The 21137-nt window shown below is 47.9% G+C and overlaps 1 protein-coding gene across 5 annotated transcripts in view; it reads right to left on the bottom strand.

Annotated features, from left to right (window-relative positions):
- Positions 1-21137, bottom strand: part of EML1 (EMAP like 1) — a 197010-nt gene that overhangs the window by 121019 nt on the left and 54854 nt on the right. For 2 of the 5 annotated variants that reach the window (XM_027957387.3, XM_027957389.3), the window contains exon 1: positions 11175-11308. The exons of the other annotated variants lie outside the window; for them this stretch is intronic. In XM_027957387.3, the coding sequence (XP_027813188.1) occupies positions 11175-11241 (67 nt within the window). In that variant the 5' untranslated portion in view covers positions 11242-11308. Of the gene's footprint in view, positions 1-11174; positions 11309-21137 lie in introns of those variants that run through there. 5 annotated transcript variants of the gene reach the window in all.

Below are 21137 nucleotides of genomic sequence, written 5' to 3'. Positions count from 1 at the left end.
ATGAGCATGGAAGCCACCTCAAAGGGCTGGTTGCTAATGTTCAGTCATGTCTGACTCTGCGACCCCATGGACTGCAGCATGCCAGGCTTGCCTGTCCTTCACCATCTCCTGGAGTTTGCTCAAACTCATGTCTATTGAGTCAGTGATGCTATCCAACCACCTCATTCAGTGAAGGTTAAACAAGGGGACAACGGTACGTGCTCAGACCATGTGACATCTGATGTTGCCTGGTGAGCCCTCCAGCACGATCTGTCTACACACACACACACACACACACGCACACACACACACACACACACACACACACACACAGTGCCCGGCCCTGGGCAGGGAAAGATGGATGGGACACAGGCCCTACCTTGGAGAAGCACAAGCTCTGGCTGGGAAATAACATCTCTGTGTTGTCAGAGCTGTAATTAAGTACAAGACGCAGTCTGAACACACATTTGTACATAATTAAATTATATCAACTCAATACAAGGCCGTTTTCTCGGCAGGCAAAGAAATGACACGCAGAGCCAGATTTCAGTCTTTGAGAGCAGTGGAGTGCGGGCAAGGCTGGTTAATTACTTTCTAAAGGATAAATTGGGTGAAGCCATGCTCACTGGTCATTATCTTTATTATATGGCCCGTGCATTCCCGGGGGAGTAGTCTCTATGTTTCACACACAGGATGGTTCAGCATGACAAGGGACTTCACGCTACATGAAGTATCATCACTCAGTTCTGTTCCTAAGGATTTTGAACTGTTGGTGACACTATAACCGGGGCTACTGTGCCCAGGCATGCTATAGATGACAGTCCCAATTTTACCAGCACTTCCCTGCTGGCTCAGTGGTTAAAAACCCGCCTGCCAGCGCAGGAGACTCAGGTTCAATCCCTGGAGTGCCAAGATCCCCTGGAGAAGGAAATGGCAACCCACCCCAGTATTCTTGCCTGGAGAATCCCACGGACAGAAGAGCCTGGTGGGCTACAGGCCACAGGGTCGCACAGAGTCAGACAGGACTTAGCGACTAAACAGTAACAACAACTCTAAGCAACTGCTCGACCGGAACATATGTGTCTAAGAATGGTAAAAATTCTTGTTACACAAAATAATTTGGGGGGGGGGTGCTGATTTAACAGTTCAATCCTTTTTTATGGCTAAAAATGTTGATTTTTCCAAGAACTTCTTCACTGGGTCAATTCCTCTGGCTGAATATAATTTGTGTTAAGCCTACGAAACCGCCTCATGTTGTTGTTTAGCCACTGAGTCGTGTCTGACTCTTTTGCGACTCCATGGACTGTAGCCCACCAGGCTACTCTGTCCGTGAGATTTTCCAGGCAAGAACACTGGAATGGGTTGCCATGCCCTCCTCATTTAAAAAAAAAAAAAAATATATATATATATATATATATATACACACACACACACATATACACATTGTTTCAAGGATATGTAGAAGTGGCGCCTATTTAACCTCGATTTAGCATACACAGTACAGGTGAGGTGTTTTGACCCCTGCGTGTATATTTCACACGCCCACAACAGCCATCAGGATACCCACCAGGCGCAGGCTCTGCTGAGGAGCAAAAAAATACAAACACGACCACCGGGAGCCTCTGCCTGGAAAAGGGTGACAGTCTAACAGGTGATCTGAAAATAAATCACCGTGACAGGCCTCTGGGATCGTGGTGATGACAGAGGTTTAGTGGCCACCAAGAAAGGACCCCCTCACCAGACTCAGGAGCCGGGGGTGGTGGCTGGGGAAGCAGCTGGGAGTTGAGACAGGCAGCCGCCTCTTGGGGCTTAGGTGCCAGAAAGGTGGGGGGACCCTGAAGACTTTCCAACAGGAGGGGGTTTCCTGGCTCAGATCGGTCTTTCAGAAGGAGCATTCTAACTCCACCTTAAGTGAGCTCACCTTCGCAATGCATTCCGGTGCCATCCATTTATAAACTGCAAGTGTGAAATGTCAAAGTGGTACCCGCTCAGTCGTGTCCGACTCTGCACAACACCATGGACGGGTAGCCCGCCAGGCTCCTCCATCCATGGGATTCTCCAGGCAAGAATACTGGAGTGGGTTGCCATTTCCTTCTCCAAGGGATCTTCCCGACCCATGGATTGAACCCACGTCTCCTGCGTCACAAAGGTTCTTTACTACCTGAGCCACCAGGGAAGCCCCAATCTACATACTGATGGCTCTCAAACATCTCCTCTCCAGGACAGACATCTTTCTGGCTCCGGTTTCTGCCTCCCACGAGCCAGTCAGGCCCTCGGCTTTAGGTCCCACAAGCCCTAACTGAACCGTTGTCTGCCTGTCCGCCCTCCCAGCTCCTAGCTCGGCCTGCGGCACTCACTTGGGTGGACACGTCGGGGACCCGGGAGGCATCCTCAGTTACTCCTCCTCCTGCCCGTAAAGGCCAAAGCCCAGATGAGGCCAGCCCTCAAGCAGCCCTCTGGTGGGAATCACCACCATTCTCCCTGGGTTCACACGACAGCCCTCCTCTCTCCCTCAGCAGCCCCCCCAGCCCCTCCTCTGCACTGAGGGGAGAGGCCTTTTCTAAAACTCCCTAAAAATCTGACCATGTCACTCTATCACCTCAAAATTCTCCATCACATTCTCTCCGCTCCCCAGAAATAAGACCAAACTCCTAACGTGGCCCAAAGGCCCCACAGGACACTCTCTGCCTCATTTCAGCTCTGTCCCGTTTTTCTTTCTTTCGGGGGAAGACTTTCAGTTTCCGAAAAGGTCCTTCCCCAGCCAGGCCTTCGCACCCAGTCTAGAATGTTCTTTCCTGCCCTCTCCCCACCCCTGTGGGTGAGTAGCTTCCACTCCCCAGGGAAAAGCTCACGCAGCCCTTTCCAGGTCCCATGCCCGGCCCCTCTCCTGAGCCTGCTTCTCAGCACCGTCTATACCCAGGGTCGTTAAACAACTGACCGAGAACATGATGGTGAGCGTCCAGCTCCTGAAGGGCAACGCACGCTTCCTTTTGAAAGCCAGGGCCACGTGGACTCCGCCTGTGGCTGGAACCTTTAGACCTGCGTAGCGAGGAGCTCGGTGGGTACTCAAGCAAGTGTTGAGTAAGAAAAAGGAGCTGAGACTGGAGGCAGAAAGGCTAGTTTGGGGCCACTGCCCTTACAACACACCCCAGATGAGCACTGACCGGGGTCTGAGTAAAGCAGGGGCAGGAATGATGAGATCCGTGGGAGAGGAGGACTCTCCCGTGGAGACGGGAGGCCAGGGGGAAAGACGCATGCAGGACACTGATGAGGGGAAACCAATGCTTCTAGGGAGGACATGTTTTAAACATTTTTCATTGTCCTGGGCACATTGTAGGGACGCACTCGAAATTGGCTCCATCTGCCAAGTGAACTTAAAGGCCTCTCTCTCCATGAATACTCGCCTGATCGTCTCTGTCCTCATTATCCTTAACTGTGAGCTGTCCATTGTCCGCGAAAGGTTCTTTGTGGGGATAATTTGCAGTCCAGGACAATGATGCCTTCCCCTCCAGAGGGCACAGAATGAAGGATACAGCCAGTGCTGGACCCCACCGCAAGGACGCACCATGACTGCGACACCATCCAGAGAGGCTGGCACCTCTGTCCTCCCCCTCTGCCAGTAGCCAAGGTCTCCTGTGGAACTCCCCACCTGGGGCAGGCTCTGGGCTCGGCGATCCCACCCTCTTGCATCATCCAAGGCTAATGGTCAAATCTGTCCCTTCACAGAGAGGATAGTTTATCAAAGACAGCGAGTTTCAATCTTTTCCAGAAAGCTGGCAGGATAAATACGCTACTGCATTTTAAGACACAACTAAGTACCCTTGTAAAAATGTAGCTTTCCCCACAAATAGTATTTTCCAATAAAGATATGTCTTCAGAGGAAACAAAATTGAAAGTATGTCTACCTAATTCTTGATTGGAAAATAAATACTTTAAAGAATGAAAATCTTCTAAAGAGCTATTTCTTTAAAGGAAACCAAAGAGGATACATACTTGCTCCGGGTGGCATATAAGACAGCCCCCGTCCCACACTGACATTGAAACAAACATGCTGCTTTCAGCAGAATATTAAACTTACGTGTCGAACATCTAGTGAGAAAAACATGACGCTTTGGTGGGGAGGGCATGTTGATAATACTTACATGCCATTTACAATTTGCAGCAAACTTTTAAAAAAGTTTTCCATGTGTCTGGTGGCATTTAAAACGTTTTGCTAATCCTAGAAATCCTCAATTAATAAGCTAGGATTTTAAAGATGAATAATTATAGTTTTCCTGAAAGAGACTTTTGTAAGTGGCACAAAATACCATTGGTTTTAAGTCCTTAGAGAAGCTGTTTTTGCCACTAAAAGCAAAGCTTTAATGTTCAATTTTCAATGCTATCATAATTAAGTTTTTCACGCTTCTAGTTTTATAGCTTGAACAGACTTTGACAGTAGAAACAAAGATGTTATTTCTTTTTTATCTACTCTCCACTCAACTAAAATGTTTATTTTTTAAGAGACTATATGAAAAAGCTTATATTATCTCAGAAATTAACAAGAACAGACTAATAGTTACTTTTAAGCCTGGTTTGGGGAACTTTCCATCAGAATGCTTGGGTTTGTTTATAATGTCATAAATGCTTGTGGTTTGGCTATAAAATATATTCCCTACCAGAATATCAAGTATACCAATTAAAAATTCTCACTTAGTATGGGTGCTCACTTGGCATTTTCTTGTAAAAACTATTTTCTTTGGATTTTGCTAACAGAGAAAATCTAACTCAGTCCTCAGCCACCACAGAAGAATACATGAGGTTTGAAAAGACTTCATATTGCTGAGTTCAGAGTGATTTCTTCACACGAGTTCCTTGACCTTGTTTCAAACCCAACATGAAAATTTGCCAACATGAAAATTCTAACAGAATCAGAGTTAACAGAATCACAGATGCCAAAATATGTCTAAGATTTTAAATAAAGCATTCTTATATCCCTCAATATAAAAGCTTAGAAATAAAAACAAGTTTCCATTTATTTAGAAAAAATAAATGGCAGTAGCTGCGGCCGTGAAATTAAAAAACGCTTTCTCCTTGGAAGAAAAGCTATGATCAACCTAGACAGCATATTAAAATGCAGAGATATCACTTTGCCAACAAAGGTCCGCAGAGCCAAAGCTATGGCTTTTCCAGCAGTCATGTATGGATGTGAGTGCTGGACCATAAAGAATGCTGAGCACTGAAGAATTGATGCTTTTGAATTGTGGTGTTGGAGAAGACTGTTGAGAGTGCCCTGGACTACAAGGAGATCAAACCAGTTAATCCTAAGGGAAATCAGTCCTGAATATTCATTGGAAGGACTGATGCTGAAGCTGAAGCTCCAACACTTTGGCCACATGTTGCAAAGAGCTGACTCACTGGAAAAAAAACTCTGATGCTAAGAAAGACTGAGAGCAGAAGAAAGGGATGACAGAAGATGAGATGGTTGGATGGCATCACTGACTCAATGGACGTGAACCTGAGCAAACTCTGGGAGATTGTGAAGGACAGGGAAACCTGGTGTGCTGCAGTCCCTGGGGTCACAAAGAGTCGGACTCAACTTAGCAAGTGAACAACGACAACACAGTTCAAAAGATTGCTGTAGTGGCTTCAGAATGTCATTGGGAGCAGGAGGTAGCAGGGACTTGACAGGCTATGGTTATTAACAAGTAGCACCTGCAGGGCAAGTCCAGTTTCATCAGAAGTGGTAGCTGAGCCATGTATAGGCTGTAGAAAGGAACATGGGAAGATCTCTCACAGCACCTTTCCAGGCAAGACAGAAAAAAAAGCTATCAGCCAGGATCATAACCTTTAAGGCAATGACCAACTTCCATGTTATTACAACACTGAAATATTTTATATGTGTTGGGAGTATTTACAGCATTATGGTACAGATTACAATTATGCTGTATTACAGGAAATTACCCCTAAAATAAAAAAGGAAATTCCTCCTTAAAAAGAAAAGGGAAAAGTATGGGAAAAAAGTGGGTTAGCCACAATACATGTAAAACAGACAAGAATTTTAGGTGAAAACCGATAAAAGGTCACAATGTGAAGTGGCAAGCAAAAGAACTCATATGGTCTTGGGCTACATTACTAGAAGTATAGACTTTAGAACAAGGGAGGTGAAGCATCCAGCTCTACTCAGCTCTATTTAAAAACCACGCTTGGAATATGCAGACGTTCAGCTGTGTTAAATTTAAAGAGGCATATAAGTGAGTGAGTGAAAGTTGCTCAGTTGTGTCTGACTCTTTGCAACCCCTGGACTATACAGTCCATGGAATTCTCCGAGCCAGAATACTGGAGTGGGTGGAGCCTTTCCCTTCTCCAGGGGATCTTCCCAACCCAGGGATCGATCCCAGGTCTCCAGCACTGCAGGCGGATTCTTTACCAGCTGAGCCACAAGGGAAGCCCAAAGAGGCATACAGACAAAAGAAAAGAAGTACAGACTGGGCAAACCAGGATGATGAAGGGCCTAAAACTGTCTTGTGAGGATTTCTGTTTTTAAAGGTAATGTTTAGCTGGAATCAGACCTGAGAAGGACTGTCTTCAAACATGGGATGACCTGTACATGGAGAAGAGATTAAACCTACTTCCTATGGACCCAAGGGGCAGAACTTGGGCCAAATTTTGACTGCATTTAGCAACTGACGGTCTGAATCACACAAAGAGGGAATGGACTGCATGCAGAGATAGTGAGTTTTCAGTTCTTTGGAACTGCTCTAACATGGGTTGAATAACCTCTGGAACAGAGATCTCAAGCCCTGGAGGGCTGGGTGGATGGAATCAGGGGATGACAGGACAGGCAAGGAGGATCAGAGACACTGCCCTCTCTCTGAGTTCAGCGGGGGATGCTCCCTGGGATTTATCTGCCTGACATTTGCATTCCTGGGTGAGCTGTACTTTGACGAAACATTCAGAGGCTTAAGAAAGAAAATTATGAGATGAGATCACCCCCTCAAATTCAGGTCCCCTCAAACTCTGAAATTCTTGTAACCTACGGCAACTAAGCCAACGTGTGCGTTGACTTGTTTTGAAGAACTGTGATTGATGGAAGAATCCAAAGTGACTCACAGAAATGAAATAGCAACAGTTACGTTCTTCCTACCTACTTCTTTCCATCTTTCATCCAGTTTCTTGACTCCCCAGTCTCATACCAACAAGGCATAATAAAAAGAGCTTAATGTTTCAGTTCAGTTCAGTCGCTCAATCCTTGTCCAACTCTTTGCGACCCCAAGGACTGCACAGGCCTCCCTGTCCATCACCAACTCCTGGAGCTTGCTCAAACTCATGTCCATTGAGTCGGTGATGCCATCCAACCATCTCATCCTCTGTTGTCCCCTTCTCCTCCCACCTTCAATCTTTCCCAGCATCAGAGTCTTTTCCAAGGAGTCAGTTCTTCGCATCAGGTGGCCAAAGTATTGGAGTTTCAGCTTCAACATCAGTCCTTCCAATGAATATCCAGGACTGATTTCCTTTAGGATGGACTGCTTGATGTTTAGACTTCAAAAAATTCAGACTAGTTCCTCAAAAATGTTAAACCCACAGCTACCATATGCCTCAGCAATTCTATTCCTAGGTAAGTGTGAAAGTGCATCAGTCACTCAGTCACGTGCAACTCTTTTCGACCCCATGGACTGGAGCCTGCCAGGCTCCTCTGTTGGTGGAATTCTCCAGGGAAGAAGACTCGAATTGGTTGTCATTCCCTTTTCCAGGGAATCTTCCCGACCCAGGGACTGAACCTGGGTCTCACGCACTGAAGGCAGATTCTTCACCATCTGAGCCAACAGGGAAGCCCTACTTTTAGGTACCAACCAAACAGAAATGAAAACATAAGTTTACACGAAACCTGGATATGAATGTTCCTGACAGGATTATTTATGGCAGTCAAAAAGCGGAAACAACCCAAATGCCTGTCTACTGGTGAACAGAGAAATAAAGCAGGGTCTACCCGTGTAACAGAATATTATTTGGCCATAAAAGGAATGGCGTTCTGGCACATGCGACAGCGTGGATGACCTTCAATCATTACGCTAAGTGAAAACAGCCAGATGAAAGGCCACACGCACGATGCCACTTATACTGAATACTCAGAATCCATAGTGACAGAGAGACAGGTTGGTATGGCCAAAGGGCCAGGGCAATGGGGAATACAACCTAGTGGGTGCTGGGGTTTCTTGGGTGGTGATGAAAATGTTCTAAAATTAGATACTGTTGACACATGCACAGTTCTGTGAATATACTAACAGCCACTTAACTGTATACTTTAAAAAGGGAGAATTTTTATAGAAAGTGAATTATCTCTCTCAATAGCTGTTATTAAAACAAACCAAAAAAATTCATACTGGTATCCAAGCCTTACTAGTTGTGTGGCCTTATAAAGTTAGAAAAATCTCTTTGAGACTCAGTTTCCTCCTACGCAAAAGGAAGGGTTTGAAGAAAGAAATGGAGTGAAAGATGGCAAGTATTTCCCAAACAGGAAATTGGCTTATAAATGACAGCTTTAGTCTACTTTGCAACTGTTGTAGTTTTTTCTTAGGCGGACAGAAGTTTGTGATTTCTAGCTCACTTTACAGAGTCCTAAACAGTTTGGAGAAAAAAACACTGCACACATTTCCTAGTGAAATAAGACAGCCAGTATCTAAAAGGAGCATGGATAGTCTTTTCATGAGGCTAGATACTGCCTATGCTGACATTTAATATCCACTACAAATTAAGTACGAGAGACAGTAAGGGGAAAAATACAGTGGAAACTAGAGATTTCACTCATTAGGACAACGTTTTCTCTTCCTTCCTGTTCACATTTACGACTAACTTCTATCTTGATCACACTAGGAAGACGTTAACTGCGGCAGTCATCCAAATAACAAGTATGGGATGCATTTTCTGAAGCTAATAAACAACTATGACTTTTTGGTTCCTGTCACCATCGAAAGCATGGAGTGTGCTCAACGTATGAACGTGGATGGGTTCATCTACTGAGTGGCGTAGTCCTGCCATTGTCATGGAAATCTCTAATTCAAAAAGAATTTTTTGTCACTGTTGCCAATAAAATACCCAAATGTTTAATGTAATGCTTGGTGAAATGGTGTTCCTGTGATCCACTGCTTTCATTGAATCATCATAGTCATTAATTGGGTTGTACTCATTTATATTTTCACTTAGCAAAGGCCTCTTAAAATGAGCAATTTCTCATCCAAACATCTGCTGCCTAAAACATCACCAGGGTGACACTCACTTCTACCTCAGAGACCATTCTCACTTTAAACTTTATTCATAAGCTAACCAAAAAAAAAAAAAAAAAAAGCACAGAGCTAAGAGCTTTGTAAAGAAAAGTAATTCAACTGTTACGATTCAGTTGTACTTTGAATTGATCTTATTGCTTGTTTCTAAGCTATTTTAAAGTCATTTTTTTCCTACGGGGACATGGGTAGGGAATGGATGGATTGCAAGTTTGGGATTAGCAGATGTAACCTATTATATATAGGGTGGATAAGCAACAAAAGTTCTACTGTGTAGCTCAGGTGCACTTCAGAAAAACCATAAAGGAAGAGAATATAAAAAAAGAATAGATATACATGTATAACTGGGCCATTTTGCTGTACAGCAGAATTTAACACATTGTAAATCAACTATGCTTAAATAATAAAGTCATTTTTCTTTAAACTGTTAGCCATACAATATAAAACCTGGTTTTTACTTTCTTCTAGACACTTACCAGTAAAATTCCTTACCAATATCTCTAACACACATTTAAAAGAAAAGGCAGAAATCCAGAATGTTCATGAATAGATACACAACTTTATGACTGAACTGCTATTTAGAAGCAATATGACCAGCCCCTAAACAACTGCTCAAATATCTACTTAATGTTGTGGAGGATAAAACCGTTTCCATGACTCTCAACTACATATAAGAAATTCCAGTGGCCAGAAGGGCACCAAATACATTCTATCCTCCTTCAGCTCTGAAACTCTTGGTAAAGTTGGAGAGCAACAACTTTCATCCTTTCTGCTGCAGAGGCCATTACAAGGTAATGAAGGCTCACATGTGATTAACATAAAAGTTACAAGCTGCCAAAACTATAAGACTATATACTCTCCCATGAAAAAGATGATAAATTTCGCCAGAGGTTAAAATATCATTATAGATCAACCCGGTGATCTTAACTGCCAAGGCTAATACCTGCTATTTGCAAACAGGTGTCGAATAACTAGAGATATTCGCCTAAATCACAAATACAACTGCAAAAGAAATTGCTCAAGTCGTCAAAGCGTCTAGAATTCCAAATGATTCCACCTGTACTAGAGGCACATTCTAGAAAATACACGATTTTTTTTCTTTAACAAGTTTCTGGGACCCTCTAAAAAAGCAATAAATCCAACATATAAAAAATTGCATGGGTAACTTTTGTGCGTGAATGTTCTGATAAACCATGCAGTCTGCTGTGACAATCTTCAACCCTACTAGTGAAACTAACATCTTTGAAACGTAAGATTTTATATAATTTTTAAAGATGCCATATTGATAGCTATTAATATTTCCTCCCTGTAACCAAACAAACAAACAAAACCCAAAAGTATCACCCCGTAAACAGTCGAAACACTTTGAAGCCCGGTTCCCTCTGCCTGTCCATTTAAACAGCTCTAGATTGCATGAAAGTGTTGATGGTTTCATCAAAGTAGAACGGAATGGATCTGAGTCCATGCGCAGCAAACACTGCGCACATCCTCGAAGGAGCGTTTTGTTATTAAGCGATGTGTTTTCCGAGTTCTTCATCCAGACATTTCCAAACAGATGTGAGTTTGGAAGCAGAAAGCAACACGTCCCCGCGGAGCCCCGGGGCGCCCGGGCCTCCTCACGCGCTGCCCGGCCGGTGCGCCCGCGCGGATCTCCCCGGGACCGGCCGCTCCCCGCGCGCACTGGCCGGAGCCCGGAGCGGGAGCCGGGAGCCGGGAGCCGCGAGCCGCGCCGGGGCGGGGGCGGGGGCGGGGGCGGGGGCGCGGCGAGGCGCGGGCGGCCCGGGGGCTCGGCAGCCCAGCACAATGCGCCCGCGGCGGCGGGAACCGCGCGCCCCTCCGCAGCAACTTTGCGCGGCCTCCCCGGCCGCCCCGGCCTCGCCCCTCGGCCCGCTCCGCGCCGCGGCCCCCCGGCCCGCCCCGGCCGCCGCCCCTCCTCACCGTTGCAGAACTGGAGCAGCGAGGACGTGTCGTACAGGCTGCTGTAGCTCGAGAAGCCGTCCTCCATGCTGAGGCCGCCGGGCAGTGCCCGCTCCCCCGGCCCGGCCGCGCCGCCGCCCGCTCACCCCCACACTGAGCCGCGCCGAGCCGCGGCCGGCGCTGGCGCTGGGGCCGGCCCTGCCGTGGCGGCGGCCGCCGCCGGTTACCATGGCAACCCCGGGCCCGCCGCCGCGGCCGCGCGAGCCGGGCGCCCGCTCCGCCCGCCAGGGGGCGGCCTCGGCGGGGGGACGTGGCCGGGCGGGGCCGGGGCGGGGCTGGGGCGCCGGGGAGCCGAGGGCGGCGCGCGGCCGGGGCGGGGGGGTGCCGCGGCCGGGCCCCGCCTCCCCGCGCGGCCGCCGGCTCCGGGGTTGCGGGGGGACGCGCTGGGACAAAGGCGAAGCGGCGGCGGCGGCGCGGGAGGGGCCGCGCGGGGAGCGGGGGAGTCGCACCCGCACCCCACCCCCGGCCCCGGCCGGGGCAGCCCCTCCCGCGGCCGCCGGCGCCCGCGCTCCCCCGGGGGCGTTGTCCCTGCGCGCCCCGCGGGCGGCTCCAGGACCAAACATGGACAACTCGCGGGCCCATCTCGGCCGGGTGTCCACGTCGGAGCAGCTCCACTTCTGGCCACGTCCTGCCAGGCGCGCCCCTCTCTCCGCGCGTTCTTCCGCCGCGGCCAGGCCCTGCCTCGAGTGAGAATCGGCGCCGGGCTGGTGACTCGGCTCGAACCGATGCGGCTTCCCACGTCCAGAAGGGGCCCTCCAGATGTCAGGCTGGAAAGGCCGGGGTCTTTAAGGGGAGCTAAAACATCTGCCGGGGTCCCTCCCACCCCTGATCAGCCCCTGGGGTGGCGGGGAGATTTGTCACATAAGACACTTGTTAACTTGCTACAGGACCCACGGAAATCTCTACGTACTCTATCTCAGAGAGACAGGGAGGCGGGACAAAGTACCACAGAAAGAAGGAAGCGCGCAAATCCACGGGGTTGTCATGTGGATAACCCTAACCCTAACCCTGAGCATAGTGCCAGGCACTGACCTGGACTGAAGTGAAGATGCTCGCACGTGACAAGTGAGAGAGAGTGCGAGTTTGACGATCCTCTGACTTAGTCCAGGAGTTGGCCTTAGTCCGGGAGGCCTGGTGCGCTGCCATTCATGGGGTCGCAGAGAGTCGGACTCGACTGAGCGACTGAACTGGATTGAACTGAACTGGCTTTTTCCAGAATAGACGGTGTAACATTTTTGCTCCTGGTTACACAGTAGTTACAATTCACTTACATGTTCAATTCTGACTGGTTTCCAGTTGTAGGCATTAGCTCCTGTGCTCTGTGCTGTGCTTGGTCGCTCAATCGTGTCCGAGTCTTTGCGACCCCAGGACTGTAGGCCGCCAGGCTCTTCTGTCCATGGGCTTCTCCAGGCAAGAATACTGGAGTGGGCTGTCATGCCCTCCTCCAGGGGAATCTTCCCAACCCAGGGATCGAACCCAGCTCTTGCGCATTGCAGGCGGATTCTTTACTCTCTGAGACTCCAGGGAAGCTCAGGGTTGAACACAAGTAGGTGAAATGAGAACTGAGTAGAAAGTTACTATTAGGAAAACCTGGGGGGCCTTGCTGGGGTTCAGAGGTGGATGGGGACCTCTCTTTGCAAAAGCAGAGGGCAGGGTCACGGATGGGACCCTGCAGCTCTGTGCCTGGCACATGGGTTAGCAGGACTGGCATTAGATGCTGTGGATAGACGGGAAAGGTTGAAGCCCCGTCCTGGTCAAGAAGACCAAGAACAGAAGACCGCACGGATTGCTAAGAGGAAAAGTACACTGGGATGGGTGTGGAATGGGGTGGGGTGGTGGCCTGACCGTCAAGGGCCACAGGTGCTGTGGGTTTAACTGTGACCTGGGGTTGGAAGGACAGGGTTAATGACTGTGGAGGAAGCAAGCAGCAGGGGCTGCTGACAGGCCCTTGGGCTGACCTGCTGTGAGCGGACAGTCTGTATTCAGACAGTGGGGAAATGAGAGTGGCCTGAGCTAAGAGAGAGCCAGCAGGGCAGCCTGAGCCAGACCCGGCAGGAGACAGAGGGAGGCAGGAGGCTTGCATGCCAGCAGGTGGCTGACACCAGCAGTGTTGGAGATGAGCCTGATGCTGAAGCTGCAACTCCAATACTTTGGCCACCTGATGTGAAGAGCTGACTCATTGGAAAAGACCCTGATGCTGGGAGGGATTGGGGGCAGGAAGAGAAGGGGACGACAGAGGATGAGATGGCTGGATGGCATCACTGACTCGATGGACATGAGTGTGAGCAAACTCCAGGAGTTGGTGATGGACAGGGAAGCCTGGCCCGCTGCAGTCCGTGGGGTCGCAAAGAGTCGGACACAACTGAGCGATTGAACTGAACTGAGTGTGAATCAGACCACAGGGGCCAGGGCCTGGAGCTAGAGCACCCCAGGGTGTCTGCAGCTCTCTGGAAAGGAGCACTCAGAGCCCAGACAGTGAGAGGGAAGAAAGAAGCTGAGAGATGGGCCGGAGGGAACCTGCTCTAGGACGATACCGCTGGAGAGGCAGGAAGGCCAAGCACCAGAAGACAGCAGACCTCCCACTAGAAATGCCCTGTAGCAACTGGGGATGCAGACCAGCTGGACAGGGAAAGAATGAGAGGTGGGAATTGTCTGCAAAGAAGCTGTAGCAGGAACACTCTAAAGGAGAGGATGGAGGGTGGGAAGGGAGCTGGACAGAGCCTTGGAAAGGGAGGAGAGAAGGAAATTCCGAAGGAGCTGAGAGGCCGGACATCAGCCTAGTGGGCTGTCTCATTAAGCAAAGAGCACAGAAAGGTGCACAGAGGTGGGCCTTTCCCGAGGTTCTCTGCGGGACAAGTCAAGGGGGATGAGCCTGGGCAAAGGGCTTCGATCTGGTGGTAGAGGGCCCCCGGGTGACTTGGAGCACCTTGGTGAAGCAGTGGGGACCAGAGCCAAGCTGCTAGACATCACAAGGAGAGCACATAGAGACTTCCCTGGTGGCTCAGTGGCTGAGACTCCACGTATCCACTGCAGGGGGCATGGGTTTGATTCCTGGCTGGGAACCAAGATCCTGCAAGGTACACAGTACAGTCAAAAAAAAAAAGGGCTAAAATTTCAAGAGAGAGAAAAAATGATCAATGTTGCCTTTAATTTTCCACTTCAGACGATGCAAAATATGTAAATTCTTTTGATCAGTGTAAATTGTTCAGTTCAGTTCAGTTGCTCAGTCATGTCCGACTCTTTGCGACCCCATGAATTGCAGCACGCCAGGCCTCCCTGTCCATCACCAACTCCCGGAGTTCACTCAGACTCACGTCCATTGAGTCAGTGATGCCATCCAGCCATCTCATCCTGGGTCATCCCGTTCTCCTCCTGCCCCCAATCCCTCCCAGCATCAGGGTCTTTTCCAATGAGTCAACTCTTCGCATGAGGTGGCCAAAGTACTGGAGCTTCAGCTTCAGCATCAGTCCTTCCAATGAACACCCAGGACTGACCTCCTTTAGGATGGACCGCTCAAAAAAAGAACAAGAGAATGCTTATAGATGCACGTTTCAGAACTTGGACAGAGAAAAGAAATAGAGGCCAAATATAGAGGGCAGAGGTGGCAGAAGAGTGACATGAAGCCCCTACCCCAACCCAGTATGGGCGGACCCTATGCATCCCAAAGGCAGGTGTTGAGGCTTTTTTGAATTTATTTTTTAGTTGGAGGAAAGTTGCTTGACAGTTGTGTTGGCTTCTCCCATACAGCAATGCAAATCAGTCGTAACTTTATACATCCCCTCCCTCTTAAGCCTCCCAGAGAGGGGCTTCTGAAGGCTGGGACTTAACACAGGTGCACATTTGAACTTGGCGCTTCTCTGTTTTCTCTTTTCCCATCTTTCTCCCCTTCCAGTCTGACCTTTATACTGTTGCCACTCCACTTTGAGATTTTATACATTAGGATACTTTGGATAATTAGTGTTTAGAAACTAATGTGTGGCATTCTCTGGAAAGGGAGTGATAATCATGAATAAATTATTAAAAGATGATTCTCTTTAAGATGGTTAGCATTCCTGATATATAATCTGAAAGATATGATATCTGGTGGCCCCAAAGCAGAAAGGTTGGGGAGTAAAGAAAATTCAGAAGTGGGACAGGAGAAAAATTGAGCTGGAGATTTTCTTAGAGGATTTTACTTCCAATGGAACAAAATGACAAATAACAAGAACACAGCCCACTGCTCTGAGATGATAAAGGTCATTATCACCCTCTTAACCTAGAGTATTCAACTGCTGTGTTTTTCCCCACAATGGTAAAAGCTTACTCTAACAAAAGCAAATTTTAGTATAATCACAAGGACATGCATGTTCAATCAACTAAGTATAATCTACACAGCATTTTAAAAAGATCTGTGGAGGAAAAAAAAAAGAGAAAGTTCAAGAAAAAAAGTCTCTGAAAACTTAATTAATAATGTGAGATTTTGCCCCCAAACATTTTAACAGACTGTTATTCCACGTCATTTTGAGATAATTTATGGCTCGAGTCCAAAACATATTGTTGTTGTAATAAATGATGCATGCTCTCTAGGACAATATAACCATAGCATTCCATGACATTAATAGCAGCATTTGTACAACATGTGAAGAAAGAAAGAAAAATGGGAGCTCTGTAGCCTTTATTCATGGAAAAGTAATAAAGAAAAATTACCCAAAAATGGAGAGCCTTGTGCACCTATAGTTTAATTCAACATTCCTCTGAAAATAGTTCTACGGTTCTAGACACCATGCTTGGCGTTGGGGATACAGCGAAAAAAAAAAAAAAACAAACCAAAACCACAGTGCACTCTAAACTGAAAGTGTTACAAAGTTAATTTAAAGTCACATCAGCACTTTGAAACAGAATCAACTACAATTAAAAAAAAAAAAAAGAAAGAAAAGAGAAGCAGAAAATTCCATTCTGAGTGTATACCCAAAGAAACTGAAAGCAGAGTCTCAAATAGATGTCTGTACACCCGTGTTTACAGAAGCATCATTCACAGCGGGCAAAATGGGGAAGCAACCCATTGTCCACGGATCAATGGAGAGATAAAATGTGGTCTATCCATACAATGGAATATGATGTACTCTTGAAAGAAAGGAAACTCTGACACGTGCTACCACACAGATGAATCTCAAGGACATTATGCTGAGTCAAATAAGCCAGTCACAAAAAGCCAGTCACAAATGCGGGATGATTCCACTTACATGAGGTCCCTGCTTGTGTGAGTGCTAAGTCGCTTCAGTGGCGTCCGACTCTTTGTGACCCTATGGCCTGCAGCCTGCCAGGCTCCTCTGTGCATGGGATTCTCCAGGCAAGAGTCCTGGAGTGGGTTGCCATGCGGCCCTCCAGGGGACCTTGCCGACCCAGGGATCAACCCACATCTCCTGTGTCTACTGCGTTGGCGGGCAGGTTCTTTACCACTAACACCATCTGGAAAGTCCTATATGAGGTCCCCAGAGGAGTCAAATTCATAGAGCCCAAAAGTATCAATAGAATGGTGGGTGTGGGGACTGAGCGGGGGGGGGGGGGGGGGGGGGGGGGGGGGGGGGGGGTGGTATTTAATGGAAACAGAGTTTCATTTGGGATAATGACAAAGTTCCGGAGATGGCTGGTGGTGATGGTTGTCCAATAGGGCGAGTGTACTGAATGCCACCAGACTGTGGACTTCAAAATGCTTAAAATGGCAAATTTTATGTTGTGTATATTTTACTATGAGAAAAAAAGTAAACAAAATCGGAAATATCAGGGTGCTCTGAACATAGTAAGAACAAGCGTTTCCCCCTCAAGCGCTGATCTTTACCTGAACTGTCTGTCTGTGTGCTGAGCTGGGATAAAGGGTATCTCTCCCTGTAGGTGACATAGAATACTCATACAAATAAATACATCAGTGCAAACTGTGGTGAGTGTGATGAAGCAAAACCAGAAGGAGGGGTTTCAGATGACTCTGGAGGGTTCGAACTGGACTGAGGAGTGAACGGAGACGCAGCAACAGTGGGCAGAGAGCCAGTGGGCGCTGCTTCAGGCAAGTAAGGCTCCTCTGGGGAGCTGGGTGGGAGTCAAGGCTGCTTGTACACACGGGACTTCGGGTTTTATTTTAAGAGCAAAGAGAAGTTGCCTTTCAGTTAGTGGTTTGGGTTGAATTGTGCCCTTCCTCCCCCTTCTGAGCCAAGTCCCTGGTGGCTCAGATGGTAAAGTGTCTGCCTGCAATGTGGGAGACCCGGGTTCAGTCCCTAGGTTGGGAAGATCCCCTGGAAAAGGAAATGACAACCCAGTCCAGTACCCTTACCTGGAAAATCCCATGGTCAGAGGAGCCTGGTAGGCTACAGTCCATGGGTTACAAAGAGTCGGACACGACTGAACGACTTCACTTTCACTTTCCCCTTTCATATGTTGAAATACTAACTGCTGGTGCTCCAGAACGTGACCTTTTTTGGAGACATGGTCCTTACAGAGGTAATCGAGTTAAAATGAGGTCATTAGGGTGGGCCCTAATCCAATAGGACTGATGTCCTTGTAAGAAGAGGAAGTTAGGACACAGACGCACACCCAGGAAAGACGGTGTGAAACAGACGCAGGGAGGAGACGGCTGTCTCCAAGCTAAGGAGAGAGGCCTAGAGTCCATCCTGCCTTCCCAGCCCTGCCCACACCTTGACTTCGGTCTTCTAGCCTCCGGAAGTGTGAAACCATGAATTTCTTAAGCCTCCTGGTAAGTGGCGCTTCATTACAGCATCCCTGATGAACTGATGCAGCTCGTATAGCAGCTCAAGGTCTCAAGCGGCGCTAGTGGTCAAGAACCTGCTTGCTGATGCAGGAGACTTAAGAGGCACGGATTTGATCCCTAGGTCATAAAGATCCCCTGGAGGAGGAACTGGCAACCCACTCCTGTATTCTTGCCTGGAGAATCCTATGGACAGAGGAGCCTGGTGGGCTACAGTCCAAAGAGTTGCAGAGAATCAGATATGACTGAAGCGACTTAGCACGCATGCACGCATAGAATCTCAAAATTAAGAACTGGGTATTCCAAAGATTCAGAACGCCATTCACCACTGATACTAAATTATAACAGATAAATATACTTTCTCATAATAAGACTTACTCCATAAAATGAGAGCTAATCGCAGATTCCTAACATCGATAAAGAATATTAAACTCCGTGGTCCCCAACCTGCCTGCTGACTCCGCAGTACTTTTCTGCAACATCCCTGCAAGTGGCCACTCGGCCCATTTCAGAGTCGAAGAGCTTGAATTATTAAAAAGATGGTTGGTTATTTTTATTCCAAACCGCCTTTTCCAAAGTGTCCTTCATCGATCCCACTTCTGCCTGGTCCATTTCATCTCCCCCTGTCCTGAGGCTTCTGTCTGTGCTAACACCATGTGGCAGGTTTCCTCACCTCTGCTTACTCCAGGGTTAACTTGCCCAAAGAGGGGTTAGCGATGTCATTTCATTCTCTGACGCCTGCCCCATGAAGTGCACACGTCCCTGCGTGGACTCTAGTCTGTCGGTGCCCCTGCCGTAAATGCTATCTTTGGCATCTGACACGCTGCTGCTACACGATGCACTGGGCAACCTCTACCCCTGACTCTCATTCGTGCCCTGCACTTGAGTGCTCTGGACCTCTGCCCACGCTGTTCCCTAGTCCCTGCCTGCCTGCCGGCAGAGAAGCTGCCCCATCTGGGAGGCCATCGTGGGCCTGCTACACCCCCACCACGTCTACTGGAACCTGATTGCATCCCTGAAGTCAATCCACCTTGTCTTCGAGGAACTTGGGAGTGTGTGTGTGTGTTTGTGTGTGCACGTTCACGTCTCCCAGGAGATTACATGCCTCTGATGTCCATCATGCTTGACACAACATGGAACGTACTCGGCAGTCGTAAATGCTGAGCGAATGAAGGAATCAGTGAACCCTCGAGACAAAATCAGTTGTCTATTACACACGCTGGACTTGCACCTGCTTTGAAGGGAACGCTCATCTACTCCAGGGCCAAGTTCTTCATTTCTTCTCTGTCCACCAGTTTCTAGACCCCTCACGCGTGCAGACATCCACACCACCTAACTGGACTCCCTTCTCCTGAATCCTTGTACCCAGACCTGGATATGCCTCAGAGGACTGACCTGAGTGGCCTTTCCCTTATACAACTTGGATATTATGATTCTATTGATACAACTGAAGTTTGTATTGATGTGTATTATTATTATTATTTTTTAGCCAGGCTATATACTGTTGGTTCATATTGAACTTCTGTTCAATATAAACCTATCAGTCTTCATCAAATGGAATTACTGTTGGGTCTTCTCCAACCTTTACTGAGTTCATTGACGTTTTTAAATCTAAAGATGAGATTTCTCTTTACCCCTGTAAAATGTCATTTTATTGGTTTCAAGCCATCCTTTTAACCAACCAAAATCTTTTAAATCTGGCATTTAACACATCAGCATTGGGACAGCAGTGAACCTGCCATGGTAAACACATCAAAGTCTTCTTCATCTTTATCACTGATAAACGCGTTAGCAGGGCAGGGCAGGGGCAGGGCTGGCAGGAGTGAAGCTCTTATGTCAGCCGCATCTCACCAGGTGTATCTCCACTGATCTGTTTATTATAAATATTCTGAATGTGTTTGTCCAATCAAATATCGTCCCCTAAATATTTGTTCGCCCAGCCTATTTTCCCCCATGTCATCCATGGGATTCATGAAGGTTCTTTGCCGATGCTTTGCACATCCAGCCTGGTAACCCTGTGAAAAGAGGGAATGGGTTTGGTTTGCCTCTTCGCAATAACATTTGCTTCCAAGTGAGTTCACACCAGCTCTTCAAAAATCTGTTAAAATTATTGCTCAGAACCCATATTAATATCAAATTTATCCTCTCTGTTTTCAAGAACCCAATTTTTTCTGCTTTGGGGAAAATCATGACATTTTTCCCTTCCCAGTTTTCTGCGACTCCCATCTGGCCAAATCTGAGACCTTTTGTGGCGACCTGTAGAAGGGATTCGCAGTCACTAAGCTGCCCCACTCTCTATCTCTCACCTCTCTTGGACCCTTGACAATTTCTCCTAAGGAACTTTAAAAAAAAAAAAAAAAAAAAAAACCTCTTCCCAGTTTTCAAATTACTCTCCTTATCCGAGAAAAAGAAACCGGCAAAGTCCAAGATGTGCAGACTGGATTTTAGAGTCCTTCACGGCCCCCATTCTTCTGCCCCAGTCAATTCATTCTTTAAAAATATATAGAAAAGAAAAAAGGGAAAGTCGTTTAGTCGTGTCTGACTCTTTGTGACCCCATGGACTATACAGTCCTTGGAATTCTCCAGGCCAGAATACTGGAGTGGGTAGCCTTTCCCTTCTCCAGGGGATCTTCCCAGCATAGGGATCAAACCTGGGTCTCCTGCATTGCAGGCAGATTCTTTACCAGCTGAGCCACAAGGGACGCCCAAGAATAATGTGTATTTATTTTGGCCACACTTTGCTGCCTGTGAGATATTAGTTCCCTGACCAGGGATCAAACGCAGGCCTTCAGCAGTGGAAGCGTGGAGTCCTAACCACTGGGCGACCAGGGAAGTCCTTCATTCTGCTTTTCATTCCCCAAACACCATGCAGGCGTCGGCCCTTGGGCTTCACTTGCGTGGCCTCCTGGAAATGTCCTTCCGCTCAGCCTCTGAGCTCAGCCCGTACACTGCCCCCCACCCCTCTGTCCAGCCAGACTCCCTGCCTCCTCTATTGCTAACGGCTGTCAGGACCTTTCATCTGGGCTAAACCAGCCTCCTTTTTGAAGTTCTGTAGAAACTGGGCACCCTGGGGACAGGGCTACGGCTCTTCGCTCTGCGTTTATGCCTCCTCCTCCAGCAACAGTGGCAGCCCACTCCAGTCCTCTTGCCTGGAAAATCCTGTGGGAGGAGCCTGGTGGGCTGCAGTC

The sequence above is a fragment of the Ovis aries genome, chromosome 18, assembly GCF_016772045.2.
Source record: "Ovis aries strain OAR_USU_Benz2616 breed Rambouillet chromosome 18, ARS-UI_Ramb_v3.0, whole genome shotgun sequence".
NCBI lineage: Eukaryota > Metazoa > Chordata > Mammalia > Artiodactyla > Bovidae > Ovis > Ovis aries.
Note: the sequence above shows the minus strand (reverse complement) of the source record. Positions and strands in the feature narration are given on the sequence as shown.